Raw genomic sequence first — 16,130 nt, 5'->3', positions numbered from 1 at the left:
CCTTGCAATTTGTAGTTCAAGAATATAAATTGCCTTTCTTCTTGCTGGCATATGTTACATTTGATTGACATTTAACTATCGGCCATTGGCAACACTGGTTGGTACCAATGTAGTTAATTAAAGTTTTGATAAACTTTATCTTCGTTTGTGACAGATATTTAATTAAATTGTTTAACATTATGACAAACTATTTCTTGGTACAAATTCAAAATTAACTTTTCATTTGTTTCATCGATCAATCTCCTTCGTGCCTTCTTCATCTACAAGACATTGGCGAAATACCTTGTGCCCAGTTGGCACAGACAAAAGCCATAAACAAGAATTGAATTGAATTGAACATTATGACAAATGTGCGAATAGTTCTTATTTAAGAAATGCATAATTTTCAAGAAATAACTAGAATTATATTTGATCCACAGTTCATATTTGTATCAGTGGGTTACCCATTAATTATTTTTAATTTTTAATGTCGTCAGTTGTCACAATAGTAATAACTTATTGCCTACTTTTTATTTATTTACATTCCCGTCACTTCAATGTGTTTGTGAATGTGTATTAAAAAAAATCCAGACTACCTATCATGTTTCTGTAAACGGCAAAAATGGCTTTCCAAAATTGTTTATCTTTACGAAAGTGTGATTTACAGCAGCTGAAATCTACAATCAAAAACGACAGAAACTTTAATCTTAATGAGATACCTTAATTTAAAATATCGCGTTTAACTAAAGTCATACATTTCAGTCTTGTAAACGGAGACATCGACAACGCAAAGATCCCTCGTGGATTTAGTCGTTATCAGAATATAAAGCCACTTAGTACGAATCCAAGGTTAGAAAGAAAACACCCATTTCACACCATATAGGGGTACCTAGGGTACACCCATGAAACCTCTTGACTTCTCATTTTTCAGGTGAAATGTATTGGGAGATGGGATGTGTATATAGAGTATGTACTTGCATAAAAAAATATTTATGACGACAAACCATTCCATTCAATTCATTTTGCCTGTTTGGTTATTGCTGTTTTATATATTTAGTGGTAACAAATATTTAATAATTACAAGAACAGCTAAGAAATTGTTATGAATTGTTAGTTTTGTAACAATACAATGGCATTTAGGTTATTTGCTATGGGATGATAGTGAGTTTATCTCACTTCATATACACTATTTGTCCTTTAAACAACAACAAATACGCATCTTCTTGGTATATACTTTAACTTGCACTGTGCATCAGGTGTGAAAGAAATCATAAGCAAGCCTATTTAAAAAAAAAATTAATTGCAGCATACAAAAAGTTTGTATCAGAACAGTTTAAATCACATTGAGAATGAGTTTCAAGATTGTCAATGTTTAATTCTACTGTACTGTATAATAATTCAAATTGACATTGCTGGTAATCTAATTCAGAACATCTTATTTCATCTCACACAATTGTGCCACATCTTAATGAATTATTCTGACTATCCATCTTCCATTCTGACCACTTTACCAGCATCACTGACAAATTACCTACTTACTATTTTTACGCCTCAATTAAGGTAGAAAGTAAACAAATGTATAAAAAATCAACTTCAATTTATTTTCAATTTCTTATTTACTTAGTTACTTTATGGAATTCATGCAATACAAATGTTTTAAAATATAACTAGTAAAGTTAAGTTATTAAATTTTAAATGCAGATAGTTTAATAATGTCATGGAGTAGTCCCAATTTGTGTTGATGGCCAATTCACCCTAATTGTAGATTGGTTATTAATTTCTGATATTCTATTACTCCTAGATTTTATATTTTTCTAATAGATTCTTGGATTTTATCCCATATAGTAAGCCCCCACTGAAATAAATAATTCCAGGCAAGTTAAGGCATTTAACTTAATTAAGTTAAAGGATACAACATAACATTTGCAACAGAAAACAAGAAAAAATATCCATGGAATACCATGACACTGAAAGTTCCAATTGCTTTTAATTTTAAACAAACAATACTTAAAAAAAAATTAACATAAATATGAATAAAGCTCTCTAGTCATTTGCAAGTTTGGCCAAATTGAAATTAATCAAATGGCTAGATTTTAAATCAAATATGGTCCAAATTCCTAATAAACCACATTATGACCACCTTTGGTGGTATTTCGGTATTCTTTAGCTAAATTAAAACTATAGTGCATGGTATGCAATTACAGCACTCAAGGCATGAGTATGCTGATGCTATCTAAGGCAAATTTAACATGTTCTCTGTCCCAATCAAGAAGGACATGAGGTTTTGAAACTCCATTTTTATGGAGTCCTGGTGCTTCAGACTCAAAAACAGAAGTTCTAGCACAATCTGTTGTATATAAATTGCAACTAGGCACCAAACTCACTGTATCAAGCCAAATGTCTTTGAATGGACAATGAACATGTTAATATAGATATACAACAGATATAATAATCTAATAAATATGTTGTATCATCACTAAAATTTTCAAACTTATATTTCACTACATTAATGGGTAGGAAACTAACATAAAATATGACATTTGGTTCTTTAATTTACATTTGAAATTTTGCCTTTGATTTTATTTCATTTAAATTAAAGTTGTTAACCGAAACAGGTATATGTGAAATATTAACCCTGTTTGTGTATAATTATGAAGGTTAATAATCCTCAATAAGTATTCTTTCTCATAGAAGTATTTCAATAACTTTACTGGACTGCCCTCATAATTATAAAAATAGCTACTTAAAATTAAATAATCCGTCATTCCATTATATCATTACAGGCAGCTTGAAATAACTCATATGTTCGTATATATTTATCTACTGTTTAATATCTGTACAACAGTCACATTCCGTTGGCAAATAATTAAGAATAAAATAAATAATTATTAATTTTGCTAATAATTGCCTAGTTACCAACTGGAATGGTCTGCGTGAACACGCGGGTGGCGAATAACAAGTCCATTCTTACTCAAGGCCAGTATAAATTTAAGTTAATAACGGCCCTTGAATACACATTACACCTAACAATTTCAATAATAAATTACAACAAATATTTACAAATTACCGCAGGTATATCCACAATTAAATAATTAACTTAAATTAGAACAATAATAATTTAAGATTGTCGGGACATACTAGTAGGAATCAGTCATTCAGAGTCAGTACACTGATCGATCGGCAACTGACGTCGTCTTCTTGTGTCCTCTTCTCCAGAGCGGGCGCGTCGACGGGTGCGTGTGCTCCGTGCGTCCGGACTTTAGTGCGCCGGGTACGGCCGTCCGACGCTGGCTTTTGCAAACTTAAAGGATTGTTCACTGATTTAAGTCAGGAGACGAATCGTTTACGTCGCGAAAGATTTTTCTGGATGATTTTCGTGCTCAAAATGAAGGCTAGTTATATCCTAGAAGTGTGCACTCGCCGTGCGGAGAGCGGGAGGAATGCGGGCGCGCAGCCCGACACGGGCGCGACTCGGCTCGGCGGGCGCGCCGCCGTCTAAGTCGCATCCCGTCCATATGTGCCGATGCGTACTTCATTTATGACCCTTTCCCATTCCAGGGCATAGGACTGCGGATCTTCTAAATAATATGTACGATTTGGCTGTAAACAAAAGATGTGTTTATGAGCCCAAAGGTCTAATTTTCATAAAAAATATTACTGTTGGATCTTTTTTAATTATGCAGTTAACTTACCGTGTACACTAAAAATATTCTAAAGTTCTTCGCTTCAACACGTAGTTCTGGTGACCACGGAATCTCTCCTTTAAGGACCATGTTGACAGGATCGACGTAAAATAGGCGTGGACCAGTTGTCAACAATAACATACGACGTCTAGCAAACAGACCCTTTCTTTTGTCTACCAGACCTTGTTTTAATATTAGCTCTCCGTCAACGAATTTATGCCATATATTTTCACGCGCTTGAATTTCAAGGCGACGTCGTTTCTCCTCGGGGCTAATATTTAAGATTCCTAAAAAAAAAAAAAAAATATAGAATTGTTTTCAAATATGTTTTGAAAATTGTAACGGAATAAAAAAACGTTAGACTGTTTATTCATCTCAATAATACGGGCTCAGCTGTTTACAAAGTTAGTCATTAATAAACCCGACGGCGGCGGCGAGTCATTCATAATATGATGTCGCAAGCACATGAGAATGCAGAGCTCTTGCAGTGTACCGGGATGTGACGTCATGCCTACTATAGAACCGTAAATCAAGAACATAAAGGATGTTCGCTTAAGAACACAATGGTAGTGGGTGTTGATGCACCATTCAATGTATATCTGCAGATGTAATGTTGCTTGTCTTCAGTAAAATATGCGTTAATCGTTTTAATCAAAGTAAGCGTAAATTCGACCGTCACATAGATTCAGAAACGCGAAATATCAGACCTGGTTTAGTTTGAAACGACTCACACGCGTAATTTGCGAAGAATTTAGGTCACGGACGATCCTCTTACTTAACGCTTGAGTGCACTCAGTCGCACAAATCTTTTTAGCAGTCCCCATTAACAAGACAGTTTTCACAATTTCAAGTGTTCTGAATTAAAGGGCATAATATTGTGTACTTAAATAATAAAGAGCAACATTTACCTCTAGATGTAGACAAATCCAACTCCCATAATTCTACAATTTTACGTTTGTCTAATCCAGGTTCTAGATAATCAGGTACAGTGTATTCTTCTTCAAAGGATCCACCTGGTAAGTATGGGCTAATTTTTGGAGGAGTTTGTTCCCATATATTTTCCCAGTCAATACCTTCAAAAAATGGATGGTTACGTATACTTTCATAAGTTCCACCCTGGTCGCTAGCTCCTAGTCTCTTATTATGGTCCAAAACAATGAGTTTTTCTACCAAGTCTTTAGCATCAGCTGGAAAACCTTCCGGAAATTCGTAATCCAATTTTAGAATTTTTTGGAAAGTAAGAAAATCTGTTGGTCCTCTAAATGGCGGCAAGCCAGATATCATTTGGTAAATGATACAGCCCAGTGCCCATAAATCTGATGCATAGGTATCTACACGGTGTTGTAAGAGCTCTGGACTGACATATTGAGCAGTACCGACAAAGCTTACTTTCCTTGAACGATCGTTTGAGGAATTCTGTTCATCTTCTGGTATTGGTACGTCTGATGCTATATTGTTATTATTCAAAATTTTTACTGTTCCGAAGTCAGCAATTTTTAAGTGCATATTTTCATCTAGCAATATATTTTCAGGCTTCAGATCACGATGAATTATTCTTTTTGCGTGCATTTTTTCTAGAGCTAGCAGAAGTTCCGCAGCATAAAATTTCGCTACGTTTATTTCAAACGAACCTACTTCATTGATACGTTTTAATAATTCACTGTTTTTTGCGTATGAAAGTACGAAGTACAGCCTTTCTTCATCTTGAAAAGTGCAATAAAGTTTCACAAATCCGTGAGGGACATTTGAGAGCAAATTCAGAGCATCTTTCTCTCGTTTTATATACTGCACTTTCTGTTGGCGTATAATGAAACTTTTTTCACAAACTTTAACTGAAACAAAAAGAAACACCCATATTAATATTTTGCTAATAGCGTCGTATATACCGGAAAATTACTTTTATTTACTTTAACTTTGGTGTTTAATATTATCATCTAATCTAATATGCTATGTTACATGTTTTAATGACAAAATTAAAGACTATGTTAAGTATTGGTTTCTATAAATATATGTTTTTGGTATTAGATCAAACTTCTTAAATTTCGATACTTACTTGCATACTCCTTTCCAGTATGAATATCTTTAGCCAAGAATACTGTGCTGTAACAGCCATCGCCAATCATTTTTCCAAATATGTAATCTTTTGCTGTTCTTTTTGCATGTCTGAAAGACTGATTTGAAGAATGTGTTGATGTAGGAGTCGGGACAGGTGTTGCGGCTGCTTGGGAGGCCTGCATTTTGATCGGTGACTCGACTACGGACTCTGTGGTTGCCAAAGGAGCCCGTACCTCACTGGCGGCACGACTGTTCGGCTGTAACAAAACAAAGAGACTGAGAATTTGCTATAAATATGTAATATACGAATTAACTAAGACTAAGTGAAAGTAGATAGATTTATTTGGTCTTCGCGCAAGTAATTTGAGCTTAGTTTCCTATTAGTGCCTTTCTCATGAATACAAGTATGTTTATTTATTTTAATACTTATTTGGCCATTCTATGGTTTGACAGATACATTCACATACATTATGACAATAACACAATCAGATTACCAGAAAATAGTTTCAATATCTACGATAAAAACAAAATATGGGCAATATACTTTTAGTGAGAGAGAGCAAGAGATAAAGCGTACCGATGGGTGAAGCTCACGAGATACGTATTTTCTGATGAAATCATAAATATTTTACAGCAATCATAACACCCTGCCTTTTTAAAATGTAAAAATCCTTGCAAAACAGACGAACCAACGCGCTGAGAGTGGAGTTTACAACTAAACGTCTGATATATTCGAAACGCTGTCTGCCACGTTCGTTGGCCTCACGAACAGTTCGATGATCCAATTTCTAAAGTTTGCGGCTCACGTTTTTTGCTCGTTTTCTTATGGAGATGATGAAAAAAAACACCACTTTCATTTACTATCAAAAGGCCAAGACAAGAACCTAACATTTTACCTACAGCATCAAGTTTGACTTATCTTGTGGGTAAATATTAATTAAATTTTTGTAAGGCGCCTGAACCTTCACCGATTATTACATTATATTTAATATTTATTTAGACTCTTTTATATAATAGTAAACACCTGTTTTAAATTATATCAAATAATAAATATTCCAAATATAGCATGTACACTATACTAGAATTGAAGATTTGCGCGACGAATTGAGAATTTATGTGCTGGATGACTCATTCAAATAAGCGCGTTGGTCCATGCAGACCGAAGTGGGTCTCGCATTCCGCGGCGGCGCTGTTCATACACCGCCACAACGGTACTCCGAGCGCATTCCCACCGCAACGCATTCCGCAGTCCGCGCGTACCTACTCCGTAGTCCGTACTCGACCCCGATCCCCTCCACTAAGACCCTCTACGTCGATGACCGCACCTACAAACACATTCATCAGGCAATTCTCTCTTTCACATGCCACATGCGATAAAAGTGTGTGAATCTAAATTTTTGTCCTTTGGAGACTATAAAATAAATGTAATGTTTTTATTGTAGGTATTTGAGCGATATTGGCAAAGTCTGCTTAATGGTAAAGGCCAATCTAGTTATAAAATATTTTTAATCAGCATTATGTTTTAACTGTGCACACACACATTGTCATGTAGCTTTGTTTATTGACATCGACCATGCGCACTTCTGGCATAACAAACATGTCTCAAGCGAATGGCTGCTTTAAAATAAGTAGGTATATTTATTTCACTGTATTAAACTCAATAATAATGGCACCTATTCATACTTTCTATTAAATATCAGTGAATATTTATAAAATTTTATTTTGATTTATATTATAGGTATAAGTAGGTAGGTAGGTAGTGGATTTATACATATTTTAAAACACATTGTGAATGTATAACATGATTATCCTAAATGAAGGTATTGTGCCTCATTTTATCGGTCACTAGAGAATCAATTGAGGACCAAAATTAAAAAGAGAACCCAAATAAAGTTAAATACAGTTAGCTACAATAGATCGATAACAAGGTTACGGACTACGGCCATTATTCTAACATTATTTTAATTATGAATATGTAAGATCTTCAATCAGTTTTAAGACTAATTTAAATAACCTATTTATTACACAGACGTGATGTAAATTAACAACAGGAAATATTTATTTGTTGCCGTTACTAAAACAGTGATGAATCGTGAATCGTTCGTAGTGGTAAACAAGGTGGTCACGCAGACTACGCGTGAACAAACAAGTGCCGTGTCAGTGACGCGCCCGCCATCACTGTTTGCATCATACCGATCATACGCGGCGCGCTTGTCGCATCGAAATACGAATACAGTGCCGACTGCCGCTCTCTCAAATAAAAATATAACGAGCGAAAGTGCACACGGAGCGTGTGCAGCGAAAGTTTATCAACAACTTTTTTGCAACATAATTGACATATGCCACGTTACAGTTCAAATAAATTATAGAAGTAATAAAATTAATTTACAAGAATTATAAAATTTGAATTCTAAAATGTATTTTAAAAATATCTTAAAAAAAATATATCTATGACGTCTGTTAAGTCAATACAATAAAATTCCTATTAATGTATTAATTTCGTGAAATGCTACAATAAAAGTAAGAGTACCTATAAAACAACAATAAGTGCATGATAAGCAACTTAGATAAACCTATAAAATTACCTTTGATTTTGAGGAAGATTGTTTCCCGCGTTTTGTGGAACTAACGCCGAGTAACTTCAGAATTCGGTTTGCTGCCTCGAGAAGTGTAGCACTACCCCTCGAACCCCTTTTCGATCTGATGGTCAATCCGCTCATTTCTACACTTCGCATACGGTGTATCTCACTTTTTTACTAATGTTCAAAATCCAAAACACGATCACAGTTCATCAAGCTTGTTTAAAGGTCTATAACGATAGCACTATACTAAACTAAATTAGTTTATTAGAAACGAAGAATTTCACTAAGGAATGCAACAACACTATAATTACAACTATTATTTTTTAAATATTATCAATCAGCTATGTTAAATAATTGAGCGCGTAAACACGACCGACCGTTTCGACGGCGCGTTGCAGACTAAAGTACAAACACAGCGCTTGATGCAGGCGAGGCATTGACTACGTCCTCCGCTCAGTAGACGGAATAATCGCACGGTCGTACGTACGGCGCGCGGCTGTTTAACTCCCCTCCCGCCTTCCCTCGCCTCCGCCGTCTCCCACCCACCCTGCTATTTCATGTTGTAGGATACGGATATGCAATGATCAACATGCGCTTTCCATCTTGGTTATAAACTGATTCGCCTTCACAATGAATTCTCAAAAATCATAACTTACTTTTATTTAACGAGAGAGGTGTGATTGCGATATGAAAAAGTATATTTTAATTATTTTGATGCACTATTTACTAATTTAATTTTATTCCACTTTTAAAATGTAAAAACGTTTTAAAATCTTTTTGCACGTGACTGTGTTTTGGTTTGTAAGCGAACGTAAGATGGCACAGGCGCAGCTTGGTGAAGCCAGTGTAGGGGAGCGGAGTAAGTCAATTTTTAGCGCGGGAAACGAGAAGAAAATCAATAATATCAAGATATGCAGCAAAAGTAACACGCCTTCGACCGCAATTTTATAGGAAGTGTAATGTTTTGTCTTATATATACTTTATATGATATTTACTTTTTGCATAGTATAAATACAAGACTTGGTAAGTAATTTGTGACATTTTAGAATGTATTCAAACATGGCAAATTATTTCAAGATAGTGAATTGAGAAACAGAAATAATTTTATAAACGTGTAGTATTTTTTAATTATAGTAAGTCTTGATTTGTCCACGCACAAATACAATTTTTTTTAATTTTTATGGAGCGTAATTCCGGAAGATTTTAAATTTAATTCCACAATTTTATATAAATCTAACTGTTTAGGCAGCTTTCACCAGTAAAGCTCTATGGTAGCTTAGTTTTCACTAAAATGTTATAATAAAAGATGGTTTCCCGTTTATTCATAATGCGCTAATTACAAGTGATTTACGGTTTGTTGTTCGTTGATGAGTTCGAACCTCTTCATCTCCAAAGATCTTCATCATAGTATCTAAACAATTCCTCGTAATTTGAAAATTAATAGACACCTCGTTACGTCTAGGTTTATGTTCCGCGATTTGACTCTCCCCTGGTGTGTACTAACGCCCACAAACCATATTTAGATTATTGTATGAAAGTTCTAGGTTTTAAAAGTTGAGAGAGCAATAAAATCTTTCTACTTTTACTTTTGGTAAACGTAGGAAGATTGTACCTACTTTAAAACATAAAACAAGATTCTTTAATATAGGTAGAGAGGTTTAATGTAAAAAGGTCTGCACAGCTGCTATGGGCACGTGCTGCGCGATGATCGCATATCGTGCACATCTGCCGCGGCCACCATATCCTTCGCCATGCTTCATTATTTACGGATTAAAGAAGAAAGAATACGTGTTGATTTTTACCATTCATTACAAATGGTTACTGAAACATTTTACTGTCGGAATTTCTGCTTGCAACCAATCCTAATCACAACCTTATGAGGTTTATATCTATTCGTGCGTGTAGCGTAAAAAAGTATCTCCATATCAAAAAATACAAAGAAAAATATCTTAGCTTATCTTGCTGTAGTTTATAAAATAATGGTCAGTTGAATTAGCACGTTATTAATTTGACGTTATAAATAAATGTGCATGCACATTTGTCATGCAGGCAAGATTGTTATACACTTCATGTAAAATAAGCATCAGAACTTAAAAAAAAAATCGCAATAGTATCTAAAATATGTGAAAGGTACAAGTAATTCTATAACATTAACATATACCACTAGAATGTTAAGTCTATTAGCATTAGGTACTAATTACCAACAATGAATTGGACAGATTAACTGGATCAGTGTAATGCGACAAAAAAAAAAAAAACGTGTACACAACGTGTAACGGAATTACGAAAAACTGTTTAAGGGTGCATAAGTATATTTCATAAGAAATCACCCTGTAAAAATATTAAATCAAAACAAGCATATTTATTTTTCCATACATACTAATTCAAAATATTCTAAGTGTCTACTTATGACAACCCTATTGAAAATAAAAGACCGACATGCGCATAGTACAATCGCTACGCGACCCGTGCCTAAAAAATTGACAGGAGTCACTAGATTTTACTTTTGCATGTGATGTTAGGGATTTATCTGATTTATTTCAGTAAAAACTATGGTAGTGGTTTACTCAAAAACTAATAGGTTTTCTGTTTCACAGATAACTCTCAGAGACTATGTACCTCTAAAGCCTGTGTAGTAATATTTCGGTTTTCATTAACACGTTGTGTAATTGCAGAGCGTTAATTGTAGACATAATATACACGTAAGTATAAGAAAGCCAGGTGAGTGACGGTTTTGTGCCGAGACAGCACACCCCCGGAGCTAAAGTTTCGATCAAAATAAAAGCGGCGTCGAACATTGAACTGTGCACCTGGCACCACGTTATGTGAACACATAATCCAAATACATATACACACAAGGTGCAAGCTGCAATATTTTTTTAGTAAAACCTGATACCGAACGGATGTACGGTGCACTTTATTATCGCTGATATTTACACTTTATTTTTATTTACGATTTAAATTTTTGTGGCGTAGGCGTTCGTGGATAGGTCAGTGCTGAGTTACTTTGACATACCTAAAATGGTTAATCTTTTCAACCGCTATCAAAGTCATTTAGATGAACTATAGAATGATATATAAATAAAGCGATGAGTATTTTAAGAGTTCAAACATTCCAACCAAGGAACTATCTAATAACAAAGGAAGCTGAATATGTTATTTCCTTGTGGAGTCCGGTTATTTTTTATTTTTTTCGCTTTCGGGTGCCCAATTTTTGCAATAGCCTTAGGTATAATAAATAAATATACTACTACATTACACACATCGCCATCTAGCCCCAAAGTAAGCGTAGTTGTGTTATGGGCACTAAGATAACTGATGTATATTAGGTGCTACAACTTTTTAAATTTCGTCCCTAAGGAAGTTAAATAGGAGATAAAGTTTGCGTGAAGGTCGTAAGTTTTCGAGTTGGATAGGTGTAAATTGGTATTTAGGTAGACAATGTAAATTATTGAAATAAATATTTTAGGATTAATGAAAAATCCATCAACAACAGCATCTGGTTGAAAGTGAAAAACTCAGGAAATACCAGCACGATTTTTAAAATCTTTTTTGCATTTCAAAGGACAATTTTTGGGGAAAATTAACTGAGTTGGTGAGCGGTGCATAGCAGTGGATCGGTGTAAGCACAGAATAGAGGATGGAAGTTTATATTGTAAAAGTTGTAAACATTAGTTTAATATAATTTTATACGTTTTGATTTATGTCAGTGCTGAAGTTATCCATTTGGGTAGTTCTTTATACATTCTATACAAGAGCGGTGCTGCGGTAGGTACAGCCATTACAGGATTTTCTACCTTTTGTTTTTTATTTGGACATAAAATAATAAATACCATTCGAAAACACTTACACACTGTCGCACAGGTTTAGGTTGGATTAGATATCAATTTTGTGTATCAAAGCAGAAACGATAAGATGCTGCGGGAATACCAGCTAAATGTGATAAGTGATAAGAAATCGCAACGTCAATATTGGCGCTGCCAGGCGACACGACGCAACCTGATGCGCGTACCATTACGTCACTATGTAAATCTTTTTTTAATTTTAAAGAAAATGTATTTATCCTATCCTCGGTTATAAATACAGAGAATAAGTTTGTTTCAGATAAATAATAACAAAGACGTGAATTAAAAATAAAAAACAACGGGCGAACATAATATAAGTATTTTCAACTTTGAAAATGGCGCTATACAGCATACCCTATAGGGTATCGTTGGTATCTCTCTCTCTTATCCCGAGATCATCTAACGGATGTTAGATGTATGCATCTAGCATCCGTTTTCTATATCGAATTTATCTGTACAAAGGAGCGAAGTAGTTATTTGTTAATAAAAATACCGGAAGCGGTGTTAGCCCAGTGGGTATGAGCTCGACTTCTCTTTCGAATCCCAGCACGCACCTCAAACTTTATTGAGTTATGTGCGCTTTAATTCATTCAAATATCACTTGCTTCAACGGCGAAGGAAAACATCATGAGGTAACCAACATGCCTGAGAGTTCTATACAATGATCTGAAAGGTGTTTTGAGTCCACCAATCCGTACTGGGCCAGCGTGGTGGACTACGGCCTTAACCCCTCATTGTGGGACGGGACGCATGCCCTGTAGTGGTAATAGGTTGATATGATGATGATGTTGATGAAATATGCAGTGTGGTGAAGGATCAGAATGCAGTTGTCAACACCCCTCCTTTCCGCGCGGGTGTCTCACGAGGCGATTAAGAGAATATCACGGAGACTGGGCAACTAATACAAGTACGTGTTAAAATAAACAAAGATAAAATAAAAAGGGATTTTCTTTAAATACACTAAAAACTAACAAAAATATTGTATAAATTACAAGTCACCTAAAAAATGGTCTATACGACCAGATGGTAAATTCGTCCGATGCATCTCTGGCGCAGGTGCGTTTTGTACAGGTGTTGATAGTTGTAGATTATTTCTACGTGTACAAATCAGAAATGAGAAGATCCGGGGAAAACCAAAAATTATAGAAATAGCTGAACGAGGTGCGAAGCTGAAACGGCAATAAACAGACGGGACACGCGACTAGGAGTAGACTATCCTGCACAGCACAGCTAGCAAAAGCAGAAGACAAATATTAATCCCCTGACAGGGGATATAACGTGTCCACCTGCCAAAGCGCGGCATAGAAGATGTGTACGCCTGTTTATTATTTAGATGTTACATCCAATTGTGCGTCCATGTTTAGAGAGTTTATAAAACTGTAGCAGAAAATAAAATGTCGTCCTTTCCCCGGGTAAAAAAATTTCTCAAACAAGCATGAACAATGCTTGCCGCGCTGGAAAAGGTAGCATTGCCAGTCAAACGCTGAAAACAACACCACTGAATTTCCACCACTGAACTTTCAACGGTTGATCATAGACTAGCTATGTCATTTCCTATGGATTATGCTTTTAAAAAAGCCCACATTTGATACCCGTGGTTAAGATGTGATCCTCTGATCCATATCTAAGAGTAGGTATAGATAATCCAATGCGACTAAAGAAACTAAAAATATACAATGTAAATCACTGCTGCGATAAATAAAGATTTGTTAAAACAAGCGTTTATACGCGGATACACTCAAGGGTATTAAATCAAAAAAAAATCATAGAATATGATTAAACGAAATCAATCATCCAATTTATCTTCACTCATATCTTAAGAATCCTTATTATGAATTTCAAAGACATTTAATTAATAAAGTACATCTCTCATACTTGACGTTTACTATACAATATGGTTTTTTGCGGCCATGGATAAGGTTTGACGCGTATACACAATGTACTTCTACATACATTACATAAAAAAAAAATAAGCTGAAAAGGACTAGAACCTTTTTGAAAGCCAGTAAAATAATATTAAATTAATAAAACACACAAAGTGTTTTATTATCCTCGATTACATAATGTCAGTCATATTCTTGTAGGCACATTCCGAAATTGTGTCAATACACGCGTTATGCAACAGAATTAACACAGATTTAATTATGTCATAAAACTTCATGCCACCAATTTCTTTTTTTAAATCAAGGCAAGCACAAAGAACCGCGAGCAATTAAAAAAAATATCATAGCCATAGATTTACCCAGTTTTATTAAATAGAATGAATATTTTTAATAATCAGGTTACATTGAAAAATGTTGCTAATTAAAATAATGCCCAGGAAAACCATACATAGGAAAAAACAATAAAAAGTAAACAAACTTTTATAATATATACATATCCAAATAAATCTTACTCAAATGCGGTTTGAAAATAGTACACCTACCTACCACCTACCTGCGGCCGTGTAATATAAAATTTGAGACACGTGTAAGGTAAACTACATTGTAAATTTTACTTTACAATATATATATATATAATATCTTTTTTCAATGTAGGTAAGTACTATATTACTAGTTTGTTACATTACTAGTGTGTTGCATACCACAGCTGAGTTATTGACCGAATTCGAAAGCCCCGATTGCCCAGCGCTCTTATTCTATGTTGTTGTGTAAAATAATGCCCAGGAAAACCAAACATAGGAAAAACAATAAATAGTAAATAAACTTTTATAATAAAATACATATGCAAATAAATCTTACTCAAATGTGGTTTGAAAATAGTACACCTACCTACCACCTACCCGCGGCCGTGTAATATAAAATTTGAGACACGTGTAAGGTAAACTACATTGTTAATTTTACTTTACAATATATATAATATCTTTATACGATGTAGGTAAGTATTATATTACTAATTTGTTACATTACTAGTATGTTGCATACCACAGCTAAGTTTTTGACCGAATTCCGAAATTCGAAAGCCCCGATTTCCCAGCGCCCCTCCCTATTCTATGTTCTTGTATAGATTTGTATGTAATCTTTTTCGTTCACCCATTTCCCGTCGTTTATGGACTGATTTTTGTAGTCCCATTGACATAAAGTCAGGATAACATGAGAGGATCCCATGGAATATTTTGTACCACGAGTATGACACTCGTTGAACCTACTTCAATCTCAAATCAAAGGAATTGTATCAATGATAATTGATTGAGTATATTGTGAGTCGTGCTGCACGTACTGACGATGAAAGCCACAGTAATCCTTGATGGTTAAAGAAACTATTGCTATCTGTCGACAAAAGCTACTACTTAGGACTCAGTGGACGTGTAAGATCGGTCATCATCTTTTCATTCGACTTAATAATGTATTTTCCTCTTTTTAGTTATGGCTTTGTAGTTAGTAGAGATTTTCATCGAGACGGACATTCCTTAACGGTAGAAATCGTCACGTAAGGAAAAAAGGTTATGCCCCCTCCATTCAAATATTTCGGTTCTGTCTGATTTAATTCGCATAGTATCGTCATACGAGAATTACTATCGGCCACCATACATACCTATTTACAACATGTGCTAGTAAGCTTTTTTAAGAAGAGTATCCTTGTTGTGAATTTTATTTATTATTACTTTTTCAATTAAACTCGTCCAAAACCTTTTTAACTCAACTGTATATCAAGTGTTTTTCCAGTTATTCTGGTTTATAAAAGTCAAATTGGTATTTATCAATTATGGTAAGGCCAAACGATTAATCAAATTATCGCTTTATTTATCACTTTATGTGCACTGGGGTTTCACTCATTAAATAAAGGATAAAAATACAACGTACAACCTGCCCTCAGTACGCGAGTAATCTAATATAACTTTAGATCATCATGTAAGTTTCAATTTAGTAATTTATACTTATCCTACTTATTTCATAAAGGTAAAAGCTCGGATGGATGTTGTTTACGCCAGAACGGCTGAATGGATCTGGATGTATAAGTCTGGAATAGCATATACTTTTTATCCC

General features: G+C 34.7%; 1 protein-coding gene across 2 annotated transcripts in view; it reads right to left on the bottom strand.

Annotated features, from left to right (window-relative positions):
* Positions 1-1,560: 1,560 nt before the first annotated feature.
* Positions 1,561-16,130, bottom strand: part of LOC120630211 (3-phosphoinositide-dependent protein kinase 1) — a 103,315-nt gene continuing 88,745 nt past the window's right edge. Inside the window, exons 1-5 of one of the 2 annotated variants that reach the window (XM_039899348.1) lie at positions 8,303-8,781; positions 5,716-5,974; positions 4,571-5,494; positions 3,672-3,949; positions 1,561-3,579 (exon numbers count right to left, since the gene is read on the bottom strand). In XM_039899348.1, coding sequence (XP_039755282.1) covers positions 3,475-3,579; positions 3,672-3,949; positions 4,571-5,494; positions 5,716-5,974; positions 8,303-8,452 — 1,716 coding nt within the window. In that variant the 5' untranslated portion in view covers positions 8,453-8,781 and the 3' untranslated portion in view covers positions 1,561-3,474. Of the gene's footprint in view, positions 3,580-3,671; positions 3,950-4,570; positions 5,495-5,715; positions 5,975-8,302; positions 8,782-16,130 lie in introns of those variants that run through there. The other variant, XM_039899349.1, reaches the window with a different exon arrangement.

Source organism: Pararge aegeria, chromosome 16 (assembly GCF_905163445.1).
Source record: "Pararge aegeria chromosome 16, ilParAegt1.1, whole genome shotgun sequence".
In the NCBI taxonomy this organism is placed as follows: domain Eukaryota; kingdom Metazoa; phylum Arthropoda; class Insecta; order Lepidoptera; family Nymphalidae; genus Pararge; species Pararge aegeria.
Note: the sequence above shows the minus strand (reverse complement) of the source record. Positions and strands in the feature narration are given on the sequence as shown.